Here is a 16,054-nt window from a genome sequence, read left to right as displayed (position 1 = left end):
CATACGAGTCTTACTAGTGCAACCCAATCTCCTAACAAAACCAACACTCCTGGCCAGAGAACACACTGGCCTACTGGCACCCCAAGAATCATGGTTCATTTTAGAGATTTCCTACACACATTTTCTTGGGATCGGGGAATAAAAGGGAGAGAAAATGGGGGACCATCTGAGTTCACATACATATCCAGGACTGGTTTTCTAACCCAGACTTCCACTGATGGGGCACACTTTTGGGAACATACTCCAAAGTGTGAGTGGTGGTAGACAACCAAAAGCATCAATGTGCACCAGCATTCACGTAGAAGAGCAGGGTTGTTTAAGATCCTACCAAAAAACAGACCCCCAGCCATTTTTGTCCTATTTCTATATCCCGGTCAGTGTGTGCATCTCCCCGCTACCTTTCTGTAGGCCTAACTGCAACAGGTGGGGTGTGGTGAACAGGAGCAGAATGTGCACGTTGCGTGTGTCTGTCATATTCACAGACCCTTTGCCCCAAGGACAGCCCAAAACTGCTCCCAGAATAGTGTGCATGGTCTACAAAGGGGTGTGGGAGTCTGGGAGCAACATCCCCTCTGCAGAGGTCCCTAAAATGAGTTGGGTACTGCAGGGAGTAGGCTGCACTCCATGAAGGGGCACAGCAAAAGAATCAAATGTCCTGGCACTTTCAAGCTCCAGGATGAATTTGGCAGAGCTGTATGTCTAAATGGCAGGACTGTGCCCTCTGGGAGGAAAGATCATTACCTGAGGCAGGAATGGCAAGGAAGCAAGGGCAACACAAAGGCCCATGCAACCACTCTACATGGGTAAACGGCAGGAACCCCTCCTGGTTCTACAGAAAAATAACTAAGGGGGTGGGTGGGGAAAGGGGAAGCAGAGTGAAAGCTGCAGGAGATTCCAACCACTACCAGTCTGTGTCTTCTTGCTAATTCTTCCTACTCTTCAACACCACACTGCACACTTGGTGTATTTTTAATTCATGGACTAGCATCAGCAGTCTCTTTCCCCCTAAAAGTGCACTATACATCAAATTGCAATAAATCGCTCCCAGGATAAGCTCTTCTATGGCACCTAAAGAAAGGACCCAGGTTAACTCAGAGGCACAGAAACACCAGTCTTCCAAGATCTATGCTCAAGAAGGTGATGGCAGCAGTTTTAAGGTAAAGTAAGAACTTATCTCTGCCACGTCACCGATCTTGAATGGTCCCAAAATCGGCTACTCTGCAAATCAGGCATCCTCACCTACTGTTAAAGTAATTCACCTGGAAAGGTCACGAGTGTGAAACCAGATGTCCAATCCTGTTTGAGGAAAAGCCTTTCCCAATTCGTCTCACCAACTCATTCTTATCCATCGTCCTCCCTCAGCCTGTCAAGCACCCAGCATGGGTGCCATGTGTCAGACTCAGACATCAGGGACACTACCATGTCTGTGCTGTGGGATTCACTCCTTTACAATGTTTACATTTCTTTGTCTGGCCACTGTTTCATAACTTTTCATTTCTGAAGTAACTCTCAGAAGAGATACAAGCTCCACCTCCATGGGGGAAGAACACTGACACACAGGCTGTTTCTACAGCTGCCACTTGTTCCGAAAGCAGCAGGCTAATAAATGGTGGGGAAGATGCTAATGAGTTGCAGATGTAAATTTCTAGTGCCTCATTAGCATATGGTCACATGATTCGGAGTCTGGAAGAAGCTCTTCCAGACTCCAAAACAGCCATGTAGAAGTGTGACCCCCAGGGATCTCCCTGAAGGAAGCCCTCCCTCGGGAAGCCTCATCTTCCTGAAAATTTACATCCGCGCCTTATTAGCATCTTCCCGGCTGTTTATTAGCATGCTGCTTTTGGGACAAGCGGCACGTGTAGAAACAGCCATAAGGAAAAGCTCATCTGTGCAGGGGACAGAGCATGCTCAGTGAACAGTCCCAGCCAGTGAAACAAACTCCCCTGGGAGCTAAGGACCATTACAAGTCTCACTATCTCCTTCTGCTCCATGAGCAAGGTGTGTTTCTTTGTCCTGCCTTCTCTAATATTAAACACTGTGTTGTGAGGACTAGTCACCACTTCTGACTTGAATATTTCACACGCAGCACCCTGGAAGAGGAATTTATAATTGTGATATTTTTAATTAGTGTTAATTTTAAATCTAGTAAAATAGCACTTAAAGGCCCCAACTGAGAGAGGGAGCCTATTGTGCTCGGTACTACAAACAGTAATACAGCTAGGACTGAGACATTGTTTTTGTCATGGTAGAGCTATTTTGGTTAGGAGTGTAGGGTTTTTTGTTTTGTTTTGTTTTTTTTAAACAGATGTTAGATCAGTACAAGCTCTAGTGCAAGAACACTATAGTTTATTCCTCTTCTCTTAGGCTGTCTATACTAGAGGGTTTTGTTGACAAAATCTGTGGAGCATGCGGTTTCCAAAGGCATTCTGTTGTAAGTAAATCGATAGAATGCAGCACTTTCAATGACAGTCTTATCCTGCTCCTCATGAGGCGTAACGCCTCTGTTGACAGAAAACCTGTCTGGATGTTCTGGGGGCCCTTGTGTCAACAGAAAAGGCCTCCAGGGCACTGTACAGGTGCCACAGGGTACACCCTGTCCACAGCAATCAGAGCTCTATAGTTCCTGCTGCCAGCTCCTCTTAAAGCTTCATGGAGCCCAGGAAACCCTGCGGAAGGAAGCTGAGAACATGGAAGCAGCAGGGCTACAAGCCGCAGTTCCCCACACCATCACAGCCACTCCTTGCACTAGATTTGTCAGAGATGATGGAGAGCCAGGCACCCTGAGACCCTTCCCAGGAACCGTGAGGGAAAAGCCGAAGGGTCCCAAGAGCCACCCCAGGGTATGAAGCATTGGGTCACCTACTGGACCGGGCCCAAGGTACAAGCCCTCCTGCACCTGTGAGGCCACAAAGAGACCCTCCTTGACTGCAGTGATAACCCTACACCCGGATGGCCACTACCCTCGTGGAACGGGGCCATCCTGCCTGCAGCATGGAGCAGGGCCAGACAAATGTTAAAGAATTTTGATAGCACTATGCCCAGGCCCGAGATGCAGCCTGACATTCCAGGGCAGGACCCACCACCTGCCCCTTCTACAAGAGCTGGACTACATCGGGGCGGGGGGCGGAGGGAATACACACTTCAGTACCGTGTCCCATTGACACAATGCTGACCCCCTCCCCCATCTGCAGCCAAAATCCCCAGAGGAAGAGGAGGAATAACACTCAATTCCAACAACTGCCTGAGCTGGAGGCACACATGGCCTTGGAGGCGAGCAGCAGCAGTTCATGCTGGAGTAGGTCCTCACCAGCTAGGCCACCTCCAGGGCACCCTCAGAGCTGGGTAAGGGTCCCTCCAGTAAGAACACTGAGTCATACACCCCAAGGCACAGGAGGCGGGCGCAGACAGCACCTGCTGAAAGCGTTGGCTGGCCAGCTCAGGTGGGACCTTGCGCTGCAGTTCCGGCACATGGAATCACATGCAACATGATGTGTGCCATCCAGACACAGCAGACATACCCAGGGCATGCCAGCCTGCTGCCAGCTTCACAGGAGACCAGATCAGCCCCAGGGTCTGGAGGCTGGAAGCAGGCTAGCCACAAGGTGTATGGCCTGACCCCAGACACACCAAAGAGTGCAGCTCCCAGCATGCAGGCATGGCTGGTTCACCTGCCACCCATGCAGGACCCCTCTCTGACCAGACACCCCCATTGGCCAGTAACCCATCAAGCTGGTGTGGGGGGGTTGGTTTTGGTCAGCATGGTCCCAGAGGCACCACTGTGCCCCCATGCAGCAGGACCCATTGTGCAGACCACACATGGCTTTCCTCCCGGGACATTCCCATCCCTTGGCCCAGGGGGTGTTGGTTGCTGCACTTGGTGGAAGGCAGTTCCTCAGGGGCTGGGCTGCGTGACTGACTCACTGTCTCTTCTCTTTGTCTTCCCTACAGCTGGACCTGCACTATGGTGATCAGGCTAGCCCCACTTCCCCACCAGGGTGAGCCAGCCCCACCACAGCACTGGACCGAGCCAGCGTTGCATGACCACCAGGGTGAGCCAGACCCACCAGAGCACCAGGGTGAGCCCACAGCTGGAGAGGCCATCACTGGCTATAGGAGGACCTCCAGAGGGATCAATGTGGCCCTCTGGAGGATGACGAGTTCCTGGAGCAGCAGGTGCATGACGACCAGGAGTGGCGGTCACAGTCCTGGGACCAACTCATGTCCCACTTTGATGCTGACATCAGTGTCTGGTGGGACATAATGGCCCAGTTGCCCACAGATGCCATCCTACAGCCCAGCCACCCCTGTCGCCGTCGCCACCCCCACCCCCACCGCTGCCCCTGCTGCATCCTCAGGGGCTCTGTACCTCGCCCTGCTCCTGGCCCCAACCCAGGCCCAAAGGGGGCCCTGAACCCACAGCAGGAGGTGATCCTGAGGCTGATGCTGCTTAGGGTCCCACTCCTTCTCAGGTTCACAGCTCCCCACTCCCTCCATGGACTGATGTCCCCTCACCCGTGTACCAAGCCCCCCATCCAATTTCTGATGCCCTCCCCAACTCACGTCCCAAACCCCCTTCCCCCACATAAACAGTTTAAAGATGTTTGCATTTCACTTTGTTGTAAATAGTTTTGTATTACAAAGTTCCATTTGCACACATTTTTCCTTGTTCCAGTAAAATAGTAGTTCAACACTCCCTATTTATTGGGCACCAGAAGCATGCCTTGAGGCAGCTGACGGTGCACTCCACCTGCATCTGTTAACAAATCACTGTAATCTAGACATGGCCTTACAAAAGGAAGCTATATTAATAAAACGCATTTATATATTGTAACTATGTCTCCAGTTGAAGAAGTTATGCTGCTTTGACTATACCAATTAATTCAAATTTCTCTCCCATGCATTTCAGATTCAGAGCTACCTTGAGAAGCTGTAAATTTATGGCTCACCAGAAGATATCCACGAAACTGATTGTAAATTATCGCAGTCAGCAAGTTCATCAGAAACAAGTTTCCTTTAAGAAAAGAAACACGTACAGTGAGATCCACTGGACATTTAGTTCAATTTCTTTGAATTGTATCATGTTTGCCTGAATCTAAGCCAAACAATGAATAACTTTGACCTAAACACAAAATTATTTTGGTGAAATAAGAGTCTATAGGATTTGAATATTGCTAGTTTATAAAACAGAAGCCATTTCGATATTTTTACAATAGCTACCAAGAGCAAAATCAAATTTAACATTTCAATTGCACATTCAAATATATTCCTTAAATAATAGAGAGAACTGTAACAGGAAGCCAAGTTTCAGGGCAGAAGTAATGGTAAATGCAGAAGCTAATGAAAGATTTTTGCCTGAAGAGAACTTTTTATGTTTTAAGACTTTGATTAAAAATAAATTTCAGAATTATATTTGCATATTTTGCATAATAAAAGGTGTGAAAGTGAATCTAAAATCCAATTTAATCTGTTTCCTCACAACAAATATCTGATTCTTGCCCTCCCTGACAGCCCTGCTAAGGTATTTAGCCAATAGTTTGCAGATATATTTCTACAAAAGTGAATTATCAACAGGCCACGGGCATCTAAAAACAAGTAAAATTACTGTAATCATATTTCATGAAAACTAAACTGCAAAATACTTCTGGGAATCAAATACAATTGCATAACGCAAGATGACAAAGAAGCAGTCCAGTAGCATTTTAAAGATTAACAAAATAATTTATTAGGTGATGAGCTTTTGTGCAACAGACCCACTTCTTCAGATCAGAGCCAGACCCGAACAGACTCGATGTTTAAGGCACAATTATTTCTGATTTGGGGACAATTTATACCTCCAGATTAGTGGAACTGCTCTGGGCACCCGCATGACCCTACAATATGCTAATGTATTCATGGCTGACGTGGAACAATGATTCCTCAGCTCTCGTCCCCTATTACCCATCCTTTACTTACAATACTTCAATGACATCTTTATGATTTGGACCCATGGTATAGAGACACTGGAAGAATTCCACAGAGATTTTAACAATCTGCACCCCACCATCAACTTACGCGTTGACTACTTCATGTGAGAGATGCATTTCCTGGACACTACAGTACAAATCAAGAATGGCATAATCAGTAACACACTCTACTGAAAACCTACTGATCACTGTACTTACCTACACACTTCTAGCTTCCATCCTGCACACACAACTAGATCCATTGTTTACAGTCAAGCCCTTAGATACAATCGTATTTGCTCTGATCCTACTGACAGAGACTGAAAACTACAAGATCCCTACCAAATATTCATAAACCTGAATTACCCACCAGAAGAAATAAAAAAAAACCCAAATCAACAGGGCCAGACGAATACCCAGAGACCAGCTATTCCAAGATAGGCCCAAAAAAAGCCAAGAACAGAACACCACAGGTGCATCTACACTTGCATTCCTCTTTCGAAAGCGGTATGCAGATGAGGTAAATTGAAAAATGCAAATTTATTTAATGGGAAGAAGGATTCTTCTGAAGATGGGGTTTACTTTCGACAGAGTAGCGTCTACACTGGCTTTCTTCTTTCGAAAGAAGCTCTTTCCAAATTAGAATATGCAAATGAGGTGCCAAATATGCAAATGTATACATCATTTGCACGCCTCTTTCGAAAGAGGAATGCAAGTGTAGATGCACCCCACCGGTCATTACCTACAGCCCCCAACTCAAATGACTCCAACGCATTATTAAAGACTTACAACCTACCCTTAATCAGGATGCCACACTCGAAGTCCCTAGGTGACAGGCATGTTCTCTTCTACAGACAACCTCCCAACCTTATGAGGATTCTCACCAACAGCCAGTCTATACCACAGGAATACCAATCCTGGAACTGTTCCTTGCAACAAAGTCCATTGCCAACTTTGTCCCCATATCTGTTCTGGAGATACAATCATTGGACCTAACCAAGTTATTCACAGAATCATGTTCCTCAACTAACATCATATATGCCATCATGTGCCAACAATGCCCAGATGCTTTGTATCTTGGACAGACTTCAAACTCTCTTAGACAAAGAATTAATGGGCATTAAACAGACATTAAAACACTCCTGATTCACAAACCTGTCAGCCAGCATTTTAATGGAGTGGGCCATTCTGTTACTGACCTGAAAGTCTGTGTTTTACTGGAAAGGAATTTTCACAGCCATTTGGGAAGAAAGGCTGCTGAACTCTCTTTTGTATTCAAATTCAACACATTAACACATGGTTTGAATGGGGATGACAATTTTCTAGCTCATTATAGGGGCTCTTTCACATACTTTGTTTTATTTAATTATTGACTCCCCCCCTGCCTTATGCCACTCTGCTCTCTGATTTTCTTGCCTTGATAATAATTTTTCTGATTTGTCAACTTTGATTACTATTTTTGGTTCTCTGTGCCTTAAATATCGAGTCTGTTCTGGTATGCCTATGATCTGAAGAAGTGGGTCTGTCCCACAAAAGCTCATCACCTAATAAATTATTTTGTTACTCTTTAAAGTGCTACTGGACTGCTTTTTTGTTTTCATAGTATATAGACTAGCACGGCTATGTTTCTGTTACGATAATACAAGAAGAATATTGTGGTTATAAATCCCTGAAATAAAAAGCAAAACAGCTTTTCCAAACTCCATTTCTAAAGTTCCTCTGTCAGGATGAGGTAAAATGATTAGCAAGTACCTTAGCATGCTAGTCTGACACTGAAAGTGCTGCAGCTGTGCCACTGTACCATGTCTGATGAAGAGGCTCTACACCAATGCAGGACAGCTCTCCTGTCAGCATAATAAAACTACTTCCCCAACAGGCGCTAGCTATGTAGGTGGGAGAACATCTCCCACCGAGAGCTTATGTGCATCCCTGAGCAACTATATGGACATAAGCAGCAGTGTGTACAAACCCTATGTTACTAAAGACAACAGGTGACTTACCCAACACAGTGAAGAGTATGAAGAAGATTGAGTAGGCTCGATTTTTAGAATATGCAGGAATCATCACTGTACAAAAGTTTTAAAACAAAAAGGGAATTAGGAATGTTGAGGCTGAAAGAAACAAGCAATTAGCACTTAAAATCCTGATGCGGTACCAGAGGAAACCTTGAGGCAGATTAGCTGAATACCATAGCTTAAATCAATGAAACTATGACAACTTCAATTTTTTCAGTGAGGAACAGAAGGTGGAGAAATCTTTAAAGGCTTTAAAAAGACTTAAAAGGACACAAATTTGGAGCAATCCATGCACAGTTTTCTCACTAATTGCAGAAAGAACCATGATATGGAAGACTAGTAAGAATATTTATGATCAGTTGGAAGGGGTCAGAAGGTAAATTAAGGAGAGCAATGGACTCCATTCCATCAATTATTTTATACTGTAAACAGGCAAGAGGCAGGAAGAATGATTTTGGAATGGATTGCTCACCATCTGGGTTATTTGCAGTCGTTAACAGCACCAGCAACGAAGTCAGTGAATCTGGCAAATTGTGAAAATATCCCACCCATTCCTTGTCCTGCTTCTTATCCTAGGCACAGAGATCCATGTTGTTAATACCAAAGCAACACTGGGCATCAACAAGCCTCTGCCTTGTCAGGAAAAAACAGTTAAGACTCACTCAAGAACCCTTTCCGCTGCTTGATACAATGCAGACAGCCAAGTCCACCAAGCAAGGTGGAAGAACTGTGAGAGTAGCGTACTGGATACATGCCACATACATGCAAGGTTCTAATACAATCAATCAATCAGTTGTGCTGTTCCAACAAGTTCAGGCAGACATCTTCCTAATTAACAATCATTAGAAACATCAAGACAGTACAGTTAAAAATGGCAAGATGTAGAAGTGTTAATGCAGGATGTAGGTCTGGCTACAGCAACAGTGGCTAACATGTGGCCCATGGGAAGCCTTTTTATCTGGCCCATGAAACCTTTTCCCGCAGCAGCAGCGCCATCTAACCAAGCCGCCAAAGTGACTGTGGGACCTGGGGTGCAGCCAGGCTGGGGCAGGGGTCGGTAACCTGTGGCTCCGGCCATTAAACCAACTCAGTTTAGTTCCATTATTTCGGAGCAGCAAGACAGAGAGCTGCCAGCACTGCAAGTGGAGGAAGGGGCGGTTGTAGAGAAGCAGCTGGAGCTCATTGTCTGAGGCAGGTTAATCTTGGGGATGGAGGGGTGGATGGGGGCACTTTGGGGCTATTTTGTGTTTGGCCCCTGGAACATGTAAAAAATCGCCACGTGGCCCCTGATGCAAAAAGATTGGCCACTCCAAGCTAAAGTTTACGGGCATGGAAGGGAAGATAATGCCACAAAAAGAGGGTGTGTAACAATTTCAAGCAATTCTGAAAATGGCATAAAGATGAAAAGTGCATCCCCTACAACAAGAGAGCAGCCTGGTGTGTTGCAAAGAATGGGAGCCTGAGTACAATAAAAATCACAAACATAAAGAGAGTTTAATGCAGACAGACCCCTACCTACACCACAAAAGTCAAGCCTAGAGGGGAAGCTAATTATCACACAGTCTGCAGACACGAACACAGTTCTATTTTACAGTGCAGACGGGAAATAATTATGGCTCCAAACCAAGTTACAACAGCTTTTCCACACTCCAGTTCTTAGACTCCTTTGTCAGGGTATGGTCAAAATTATTAACAAGTAACTTAGCACTTGACAGGCAAAGGTGTAGAGCAATTTGCCAATATAATTAAAACAGCTCATGTCTACAATATGAGGAACAAACAGGTCTCATAAGTTACGGACACCTGATACTCAGCCTTTCATGCACAGGTAATCCAGCAACAATGAACAGCCACCTATGTTAGTAACAATTGCGTTTTAAAAAGGCCCTCAACCATAGCCTGAGAACTATCCTCACACACAGGCCTTGTTTGAACAGTCATCATACAGGAAGAAGCCCCATAAGTCTTCCACAGACACCCCCTGATATCTCCCAGTTCTTCTGCTAAATAGCAAGAAATAGACCTGTTTGCACTTCCTCACCCAGAGACAGGGCATTTCATTGCTAAATGAACTCAGGGAAGTTCAAGAGCACATTTACCCAAGGCATAATTAGTAAGACAACTTTTAAGCTTATTTTCGGTGTAGACTATTAAAGGCTTGGGAAGTGTGAAAACATTGAGACTCTTCCCTACTTTATTTTCCCTTATTTTAGAGAAGATGAAGGAGTAACACAAGAGAGAGAGTCACAGCATAATGTAGACACACAATTCTGCAATGACAGAAGCAATAAAACAAGCCATTGGGGTCACAGGACAAGAAATCATTGACCACTTGAAGTAGTTACTACTCTTAAATAGGTAATTTTATAGCTTTACTAATATGAAACATGAAGAATAGGGGGGCTGAAGTGCTTGACACCTGTGTATGCCATGACATCGAGTTAAAAGGCCACATCTAATTTAAATAGAAACATCGTCCACACCTTCAGGAAACTATTTTCAAGTAGTTGAAAATTCCAGGATATAGTCACGGAAATTGGTTTTTGGCTAAGTAAAACCAGCACCTGATCAACATAATCCTGGTCCCTGTAACTGCAGGATAAATCACAGACAGTTTTTATTTTGAAATACAATAGCGCGACCTACAAAATACCAAAGAGGTAGCCGTGCTAGTCTGTACTCCAACAAAACAAAGCAACAGAAATGTAGCACTTTAAAGACTAACAAAATGATTTATTCGGCTTTGGTGAGGCCGCATCTGGAGTACTGTGTCCAGTTCCGGGCCACCAATTATAGGAAGGATGTGGATACACTGGAGAGGGTCCAGTGGAGGGCAACCAAAACACTTAGGGGGCTGGAGCATGACTTATGAAGAAAGGTTGAGGGAATTGGGACAGTTTAGTCTGCAGAAGAGAAGACTGAGGGGGGACTTGATAACAGCCTTCAACTTGCTGGAGAGAGGCTGTTCACAATGGTCACAGATGGGAGAACACAGACCAATGGTCTCAAGTTGTGGTTGGGAAGGTCTAGGTTGAACATTAGGAAAAACTTTTTCACTAGGAGGGTGGTGAAGCATTGGAATGGTCTACCCACGGAAGTAGTGGAGTCTCCATCCCTAGAGGTGTTTAAGTCTCACCTCGACAAAGCCCTGGCTGGGCTGATCTGATGGGTTTGGTCCTACTTAGGGCAGGGAGCTGGACTTGATGGCTTTTTTAGGTCTCTTCCAGCTCTATTGTTGTATGATTCTATGAGCTTTCGTGGGACAGACCCATGAAAGCTCATCACCAAATAAATCATTTTGTTAGTTTTTAAAGTGCTACAGTTCTGCTGGTTTTTCTGTTTGTTTGTTTGTTTTTGTTTTTTCATACAAAACATCAGTTAAACCTCTGAAATCTGGCACTCTCTGGTCTGACAACACCCATGGTCTGCCAGGACCACAAACGTTAGGGAACAGGTGCCAGAGGAGAGTCCTGGCACAGGAGCCTCAGCCAGGGAGCCACTGTGGGAGGGCCAGGGAGCAAGCCCCTTTAGTGGAGAGCTGCAGCTGGATGTCCAGAGAGACATAGTTCAGGAGAGCCAGCATTGGCAGCGGTGGCAGGGAGCAGCAACTGAAAGTCCAGAGAGCTGGAGGCTGAGGTGGGGGAGGGGAGCCACAGCTAGAAAACCAAGGAGCCTAAAGCCTGTGGGCCAGGGAGCTGGCAGCAGTGACCCCCCACAGTGTTGGCAGGAAACTGTGGCCAGAAGGCCACCACCACTGGCCAGGAAACCAGCCACAGCTAGATAGTAGGGGCCATGAAGCTAGTAACAGCCAGGGAGTGGGGGCCATCAGCCTCCCCTGGTCTGGCAAAATCCCTGGTTCAGGACCACTCAAGTCCTGAGGGTAGCCATACAAAGAACAACGCACTTACAGCATCGTTCGGAGGAAATGAACTGTCACTCTTAGGTTAATTAGCCTCCACAGACACGGATTGGAAGATAACGACTGTTTCAAGCTTCCAGGGGCTTCATTTGGCCCTCAGACCACTCTCTGAGCTCCTCTACCTGATTGGAGCATTATAAATTCTAATATAAGTATTATCACCAACAAACAAATTGGGAGGCAGAGTTTGAGCGGATTTACTGAACACTTTTCTCTGCTCATGTGAAAGCATTTCAGACGATCTGAGCTTTAAGAGCACAAATATAAGAATGAACAGCCCCTGGAATCAGGAGAGAACACTGAAAAACAAAAATAGCTATTGAGGACACAAGCAAGATACCATCCGAAGAAAGGTATGGATCTCTCTGAGTACAAGGCCCTGTTTACATAGTGTGACGTTAGGTTTTTACTAGACTAGCCTCTCTGTTCCCACTTTAAAATTATCACCTGTGCTAAAAATCAGCGCAGCTCTCTCAACTATAACAATATTGGAAGCTCTTGCACAGATAAGGCTTCTGACATTTTTACCATCATGCCAGCTAGGATTGCTATGAGCAGAACTATGAAAAGAGATGAAAAAAAAAATTCATCCCAGAAAGAAACAGTGGGAAAAGTTATGCTTGGGGTAAGGAAGTTCATATAGTCACAGCTCAGAAACAAAGACAAAGTTCAGGGTTCGACACCCAGCATTTTGAGACAGAGAAAGAAAAGATTGTAGAACTGGTTTGGAAACAACCTTCCAATCCACTCTTACGTATACAGTACAGCAATCAACAGACTGAATTACAAAATCTACACAGTTTCTAAAAACAATCATCCTGTATGAGTTTATAAATTCATCCCAAGAGGTCTGAGAAAGAAGGCCAGGGAACCTATCTGTTGCTGGAGAATGGGATTTTCTGACTTAGTCAGACAATCAACATATGCAACAGCCAAAACAACTTTGGGGTTTATCACAGCATAAACATTAGTTATTAGTTACCTGTGTTCGAGCAAACAGCAGCATACCAAACATGGTAAAGAGACACAGGTGCACAGCAAGTAGCAGTATAACACTATCAGAGAGAAAAAAACATATTCACTTTTTTTTTTTTTTTTTTTGGCTAAAAAGCAGTAGGACTTGTCCTGAACAAAATCAACTTTAAAAAAGCTAAACAACATAATTACACAAATCATACAGGCCTCATTTGGAAAAGCATCCCAAATTAGGACCTGTAAGCACGTATCACTGACTAAAACCGACTGCAGGACTGAAGTCAATGGGACTTAAGCACACATCCAAATGCTTTCAGCATTAGGGTCACAATCTCTTGTCATTTAATTATGTGGACTGTTTCTGTAACATCAGGTCTTATAGCCTACTTTGGCAAAAATATATACTCTTGGTGTGTGTTTGTGTGTAATTATCACCAAGAAACAAATCGGGAGGCAGAGTTTGATTGGTTTGCTGATCATGTCATCATGATCATTGATTGGTTTCTCTGTTCATGTGAAAACATTTTAGATATTATCTACCAAACTAGGAGTCCTACCAAAAACTGTGTATCTTAGATTGTAAGATCAATATTATTTATATGTGCGCGCGCGCGCACACACACACACACACACACACACACACACACACACACACACACACACACACACACACACACACTTTTTTTTTTGTTGCCAAAAAAAAGAGGACCAAGCTCTCCACAGGCTCCCTGCCACACACCTGTCCCCCCCCCGACAATCCCATGGCTGTGTTTAACGAGGTGCTGGTACCCAGTACCAGCAAGTACTGGCACAAAAAAAGCACTCCGTGTGCGTGTGTGTGCACATGTCTGCACACACATACACAGTGCTTTTTTTTGACAGCCCCAGCCACATGACTGGCTGGGGGGAGGAGCTGGCCGAATACCTGTTAATGCATCCCAGAGTTACATTTGTCTTTTTGCAACAGCATCACGCTGTTGACTCATGTTTAACTTGTGGTCCACAAGGACCCTTAAATCCCTTTCCGCAGTCATCATACTTCCTAGACAGCAGCTTCCCATTCTGTATGTATGAAGCTGGGTGTTCCTTCCTAAGTGGAATACTTTGCATTTGTCCTTATTAAACTTCATCCTGTTTACCTCAGAGCATTTCTCCAGTTTGAATTCTGACCCTATCCTCCAAAGCAGTCACAACCCCTCCCAGTTTGGTATCATCTGTGAACTTAATAAGTGCCAATATCTATGCCAATATCTCCATCGTTGATGAAGATATGAAACAGAACTGGTCCCCAAACAGATCCCTGTGAAAACGCACTTGTTATGCCCTTCCAGCATGACTGAGAACCATTAATAACTACTCTCTGACTACACTCACTACAATAGTGCAAGGCCCTCAGGTGAGGAACTCAATATGAGAAACTGACCCCACTCATGCAGCTGATGAAGTGGGTCTTTCCCATGAAAGCTTATGCTCCAAAATATCTGTTAGTCTATAAAGGTGCCACAGGACTTCTTGTTGTTCTCAAAGCTACAGACTAACACAGCTACCTCTCTGATACTATACAGAACAAAAGCAGTTCATCTTATTACTAGGAAGACATTGTAATACCTGTATAGCTCATTTTTGCACCCGTAGGTAGGCCACAGCCTGAACCCAAAAAGACTTTCTTTCATTCAGTGGCTAATCATTTACCTAGACGGTCTATCAGCACACAACCTGTCTGTTCCACATTCCCAGAACAATGAGAATACCTAAAAGGCATGGTCAGGTTCCTGGCTGTACAGGTTTGTACCTACCTAGCCATTTCCGGCAGAGTGCTGTTAATGCATTTTAATGTCTTTTTCATCATAGAGGAGTTCTGAAGGAGAAAGAAAGGCCGGAGAATTCGTCTTATTCTTACAGCCTGTGAAAACAAAACAGCTCTTTTAGTATTAAACCCTACAAAGGAGACACTACTAATTGTTTGAGGAATTTTTGTCAGAAAAAATTAAGAAAAATATAAGTTCCCAGAAATCATGACACTTCAAAAAAAGGAATTTTTATTATGCAATAGATAAACCCAGTCCAAAAGTCAGACAATAACTGAAGGTGTTTAGAACACTGCATACTTCTAAAGCCCCTTGTATGTAAGGATCTAAATGAGCTTTACAAACACTCATGAATTAGTTTTCAATCACTTTGCAGGGCACCTAATCATCATTCCCTTCATTTTACAGTCAGGTAAACTGAGGCACACAACGGTTAAGGGTGGAATATTCAAAAGCATCTAATACAAAACCTGCTCCCAAACACAGAGAGAATCAGTGACTGAGCATGCCAAAAGATTTTTGACTCAGTCTCTTATTCTAACCATTAGTCATCAATCCCTTTGTAAAGCTTTATTCTACAGAGGGCAAATTTTAAAGCACACAGAGGAAAGCAATTTATAGAAATCTAGTGGGTTTTATTTAAAAAGCCTTTATGTAAGTATTTTTAAATATCTTTACTTTTTACATGAGATCTTCAAAGAGAAAACAGTTTTGTCATTTGACCTTTTCTTATATGTGAACACAGTCCAAAAGTTTTTAAGTTGTGCACCTTTAATTCAGCTTCTCTCTCCCTTATAGTTTTTTTTACATTAGCAATATTAAGTATTTACTTCTCTGGTTTTGGTGAAGGATTTCTTGGGACTGCTGAAAAATTATCAGGATCACTACAAGGATGAGGGTGGAGGTAAATGTAGCATTTTAAATACATTTGGCTTTGTTTAGTTTACAGGCAGGTGGATCCAGGTTTTGTACAGTAGGGTGCATAGGTCTTTCCTCAACAGCTTTCCAACATATAAAAAAAAATTCCATTTTAAATTATACCCGTACAGACGAACTAGTACAAGTCCACACCACCCAAGTTCGGATGCAGTTGTGCTGGCATAAAGGAGTTTATCCTAGGATAGCTTGTTGCCATAAAAAAGGAGAATAGATTATAATACGATAAAAGACTATTGTGCAGATTTAACTATTTTGCTACAAAAATTGCACCCCATCTGAAACAGTAAAAATATACACAAACTATGTACAGACTAGTATTAACAACGGCTAGCTACAGAAGCAGTTACTATCCAGTATAGAGACTACTTGATACAATAACAAAACAAGGTATTTCCTCAGCCAGGGTTTTGGTCTAATGCCTTTTTTATTTTCAGTATCATTTATTTAAACTTTTCT

General features: G+C 44.0%; 1 protein-coding gene across 2 annotated transcripts in view; it reads right to left on the bottom strand.

Moving 5' to 3' along the window:
- The window catches only part of TPCN2 (two pore segment channel 2), a 73,349-nt gene that overhangs the window by 38,976 nt on the left and 18,319 nt on the right, over nucleotides 1-16,054 (bottom strand). For both annotated transcript variants that reach the window (XM_074997443.1, XM_074997442.1), the window contains exons 6-10: nucleotides 14,648-14,754; nucleotides 12,859-12,931; nucleotides 8,430-8,529; nucleotides 7,943-8,008; nucleotides 4,947-5,011 (exon numbers count right to left, since the gene is read on the bottom strand). In XM_074997443.1, coding sequence (XP_074853544.1) covers nucleotides 4,947-5,011; nucleotides 7,943-8,008; nucleotides 8,430-8,529; nucleotides 12,859-12,931; nucleotides 14,648-14,754 — 411 coding nt within the window. The remainder of the gene's footprint in view (nucleotides 1-4,946; nucleotides 5,012-7,942; nucleotides 8,009-8,429; nucleotides 8,530-12,858; nucleotides 12,932-14,647; nucleotides 14,755-16,054) is intronic.

This window comes from Carettochelys insculpta, chromosome 6 (genome assembly GCF_033958435.1).
Source record: "Carettochelys insculpta isolate YL-2023 chromosome 6, ASM3395843v1, whole genome shotgun sequence".
NCBI classification, from domain to species: Eukaryota; Metazoa; Chordata; order Testudines; family Carettochelyidae; genus Carettochelys; species Carettochelys insculpta.
Note: the sequence above shows the minus strand (reverse complement) of the source record. Positions and strands in the feature narration are given on the sequence as shown.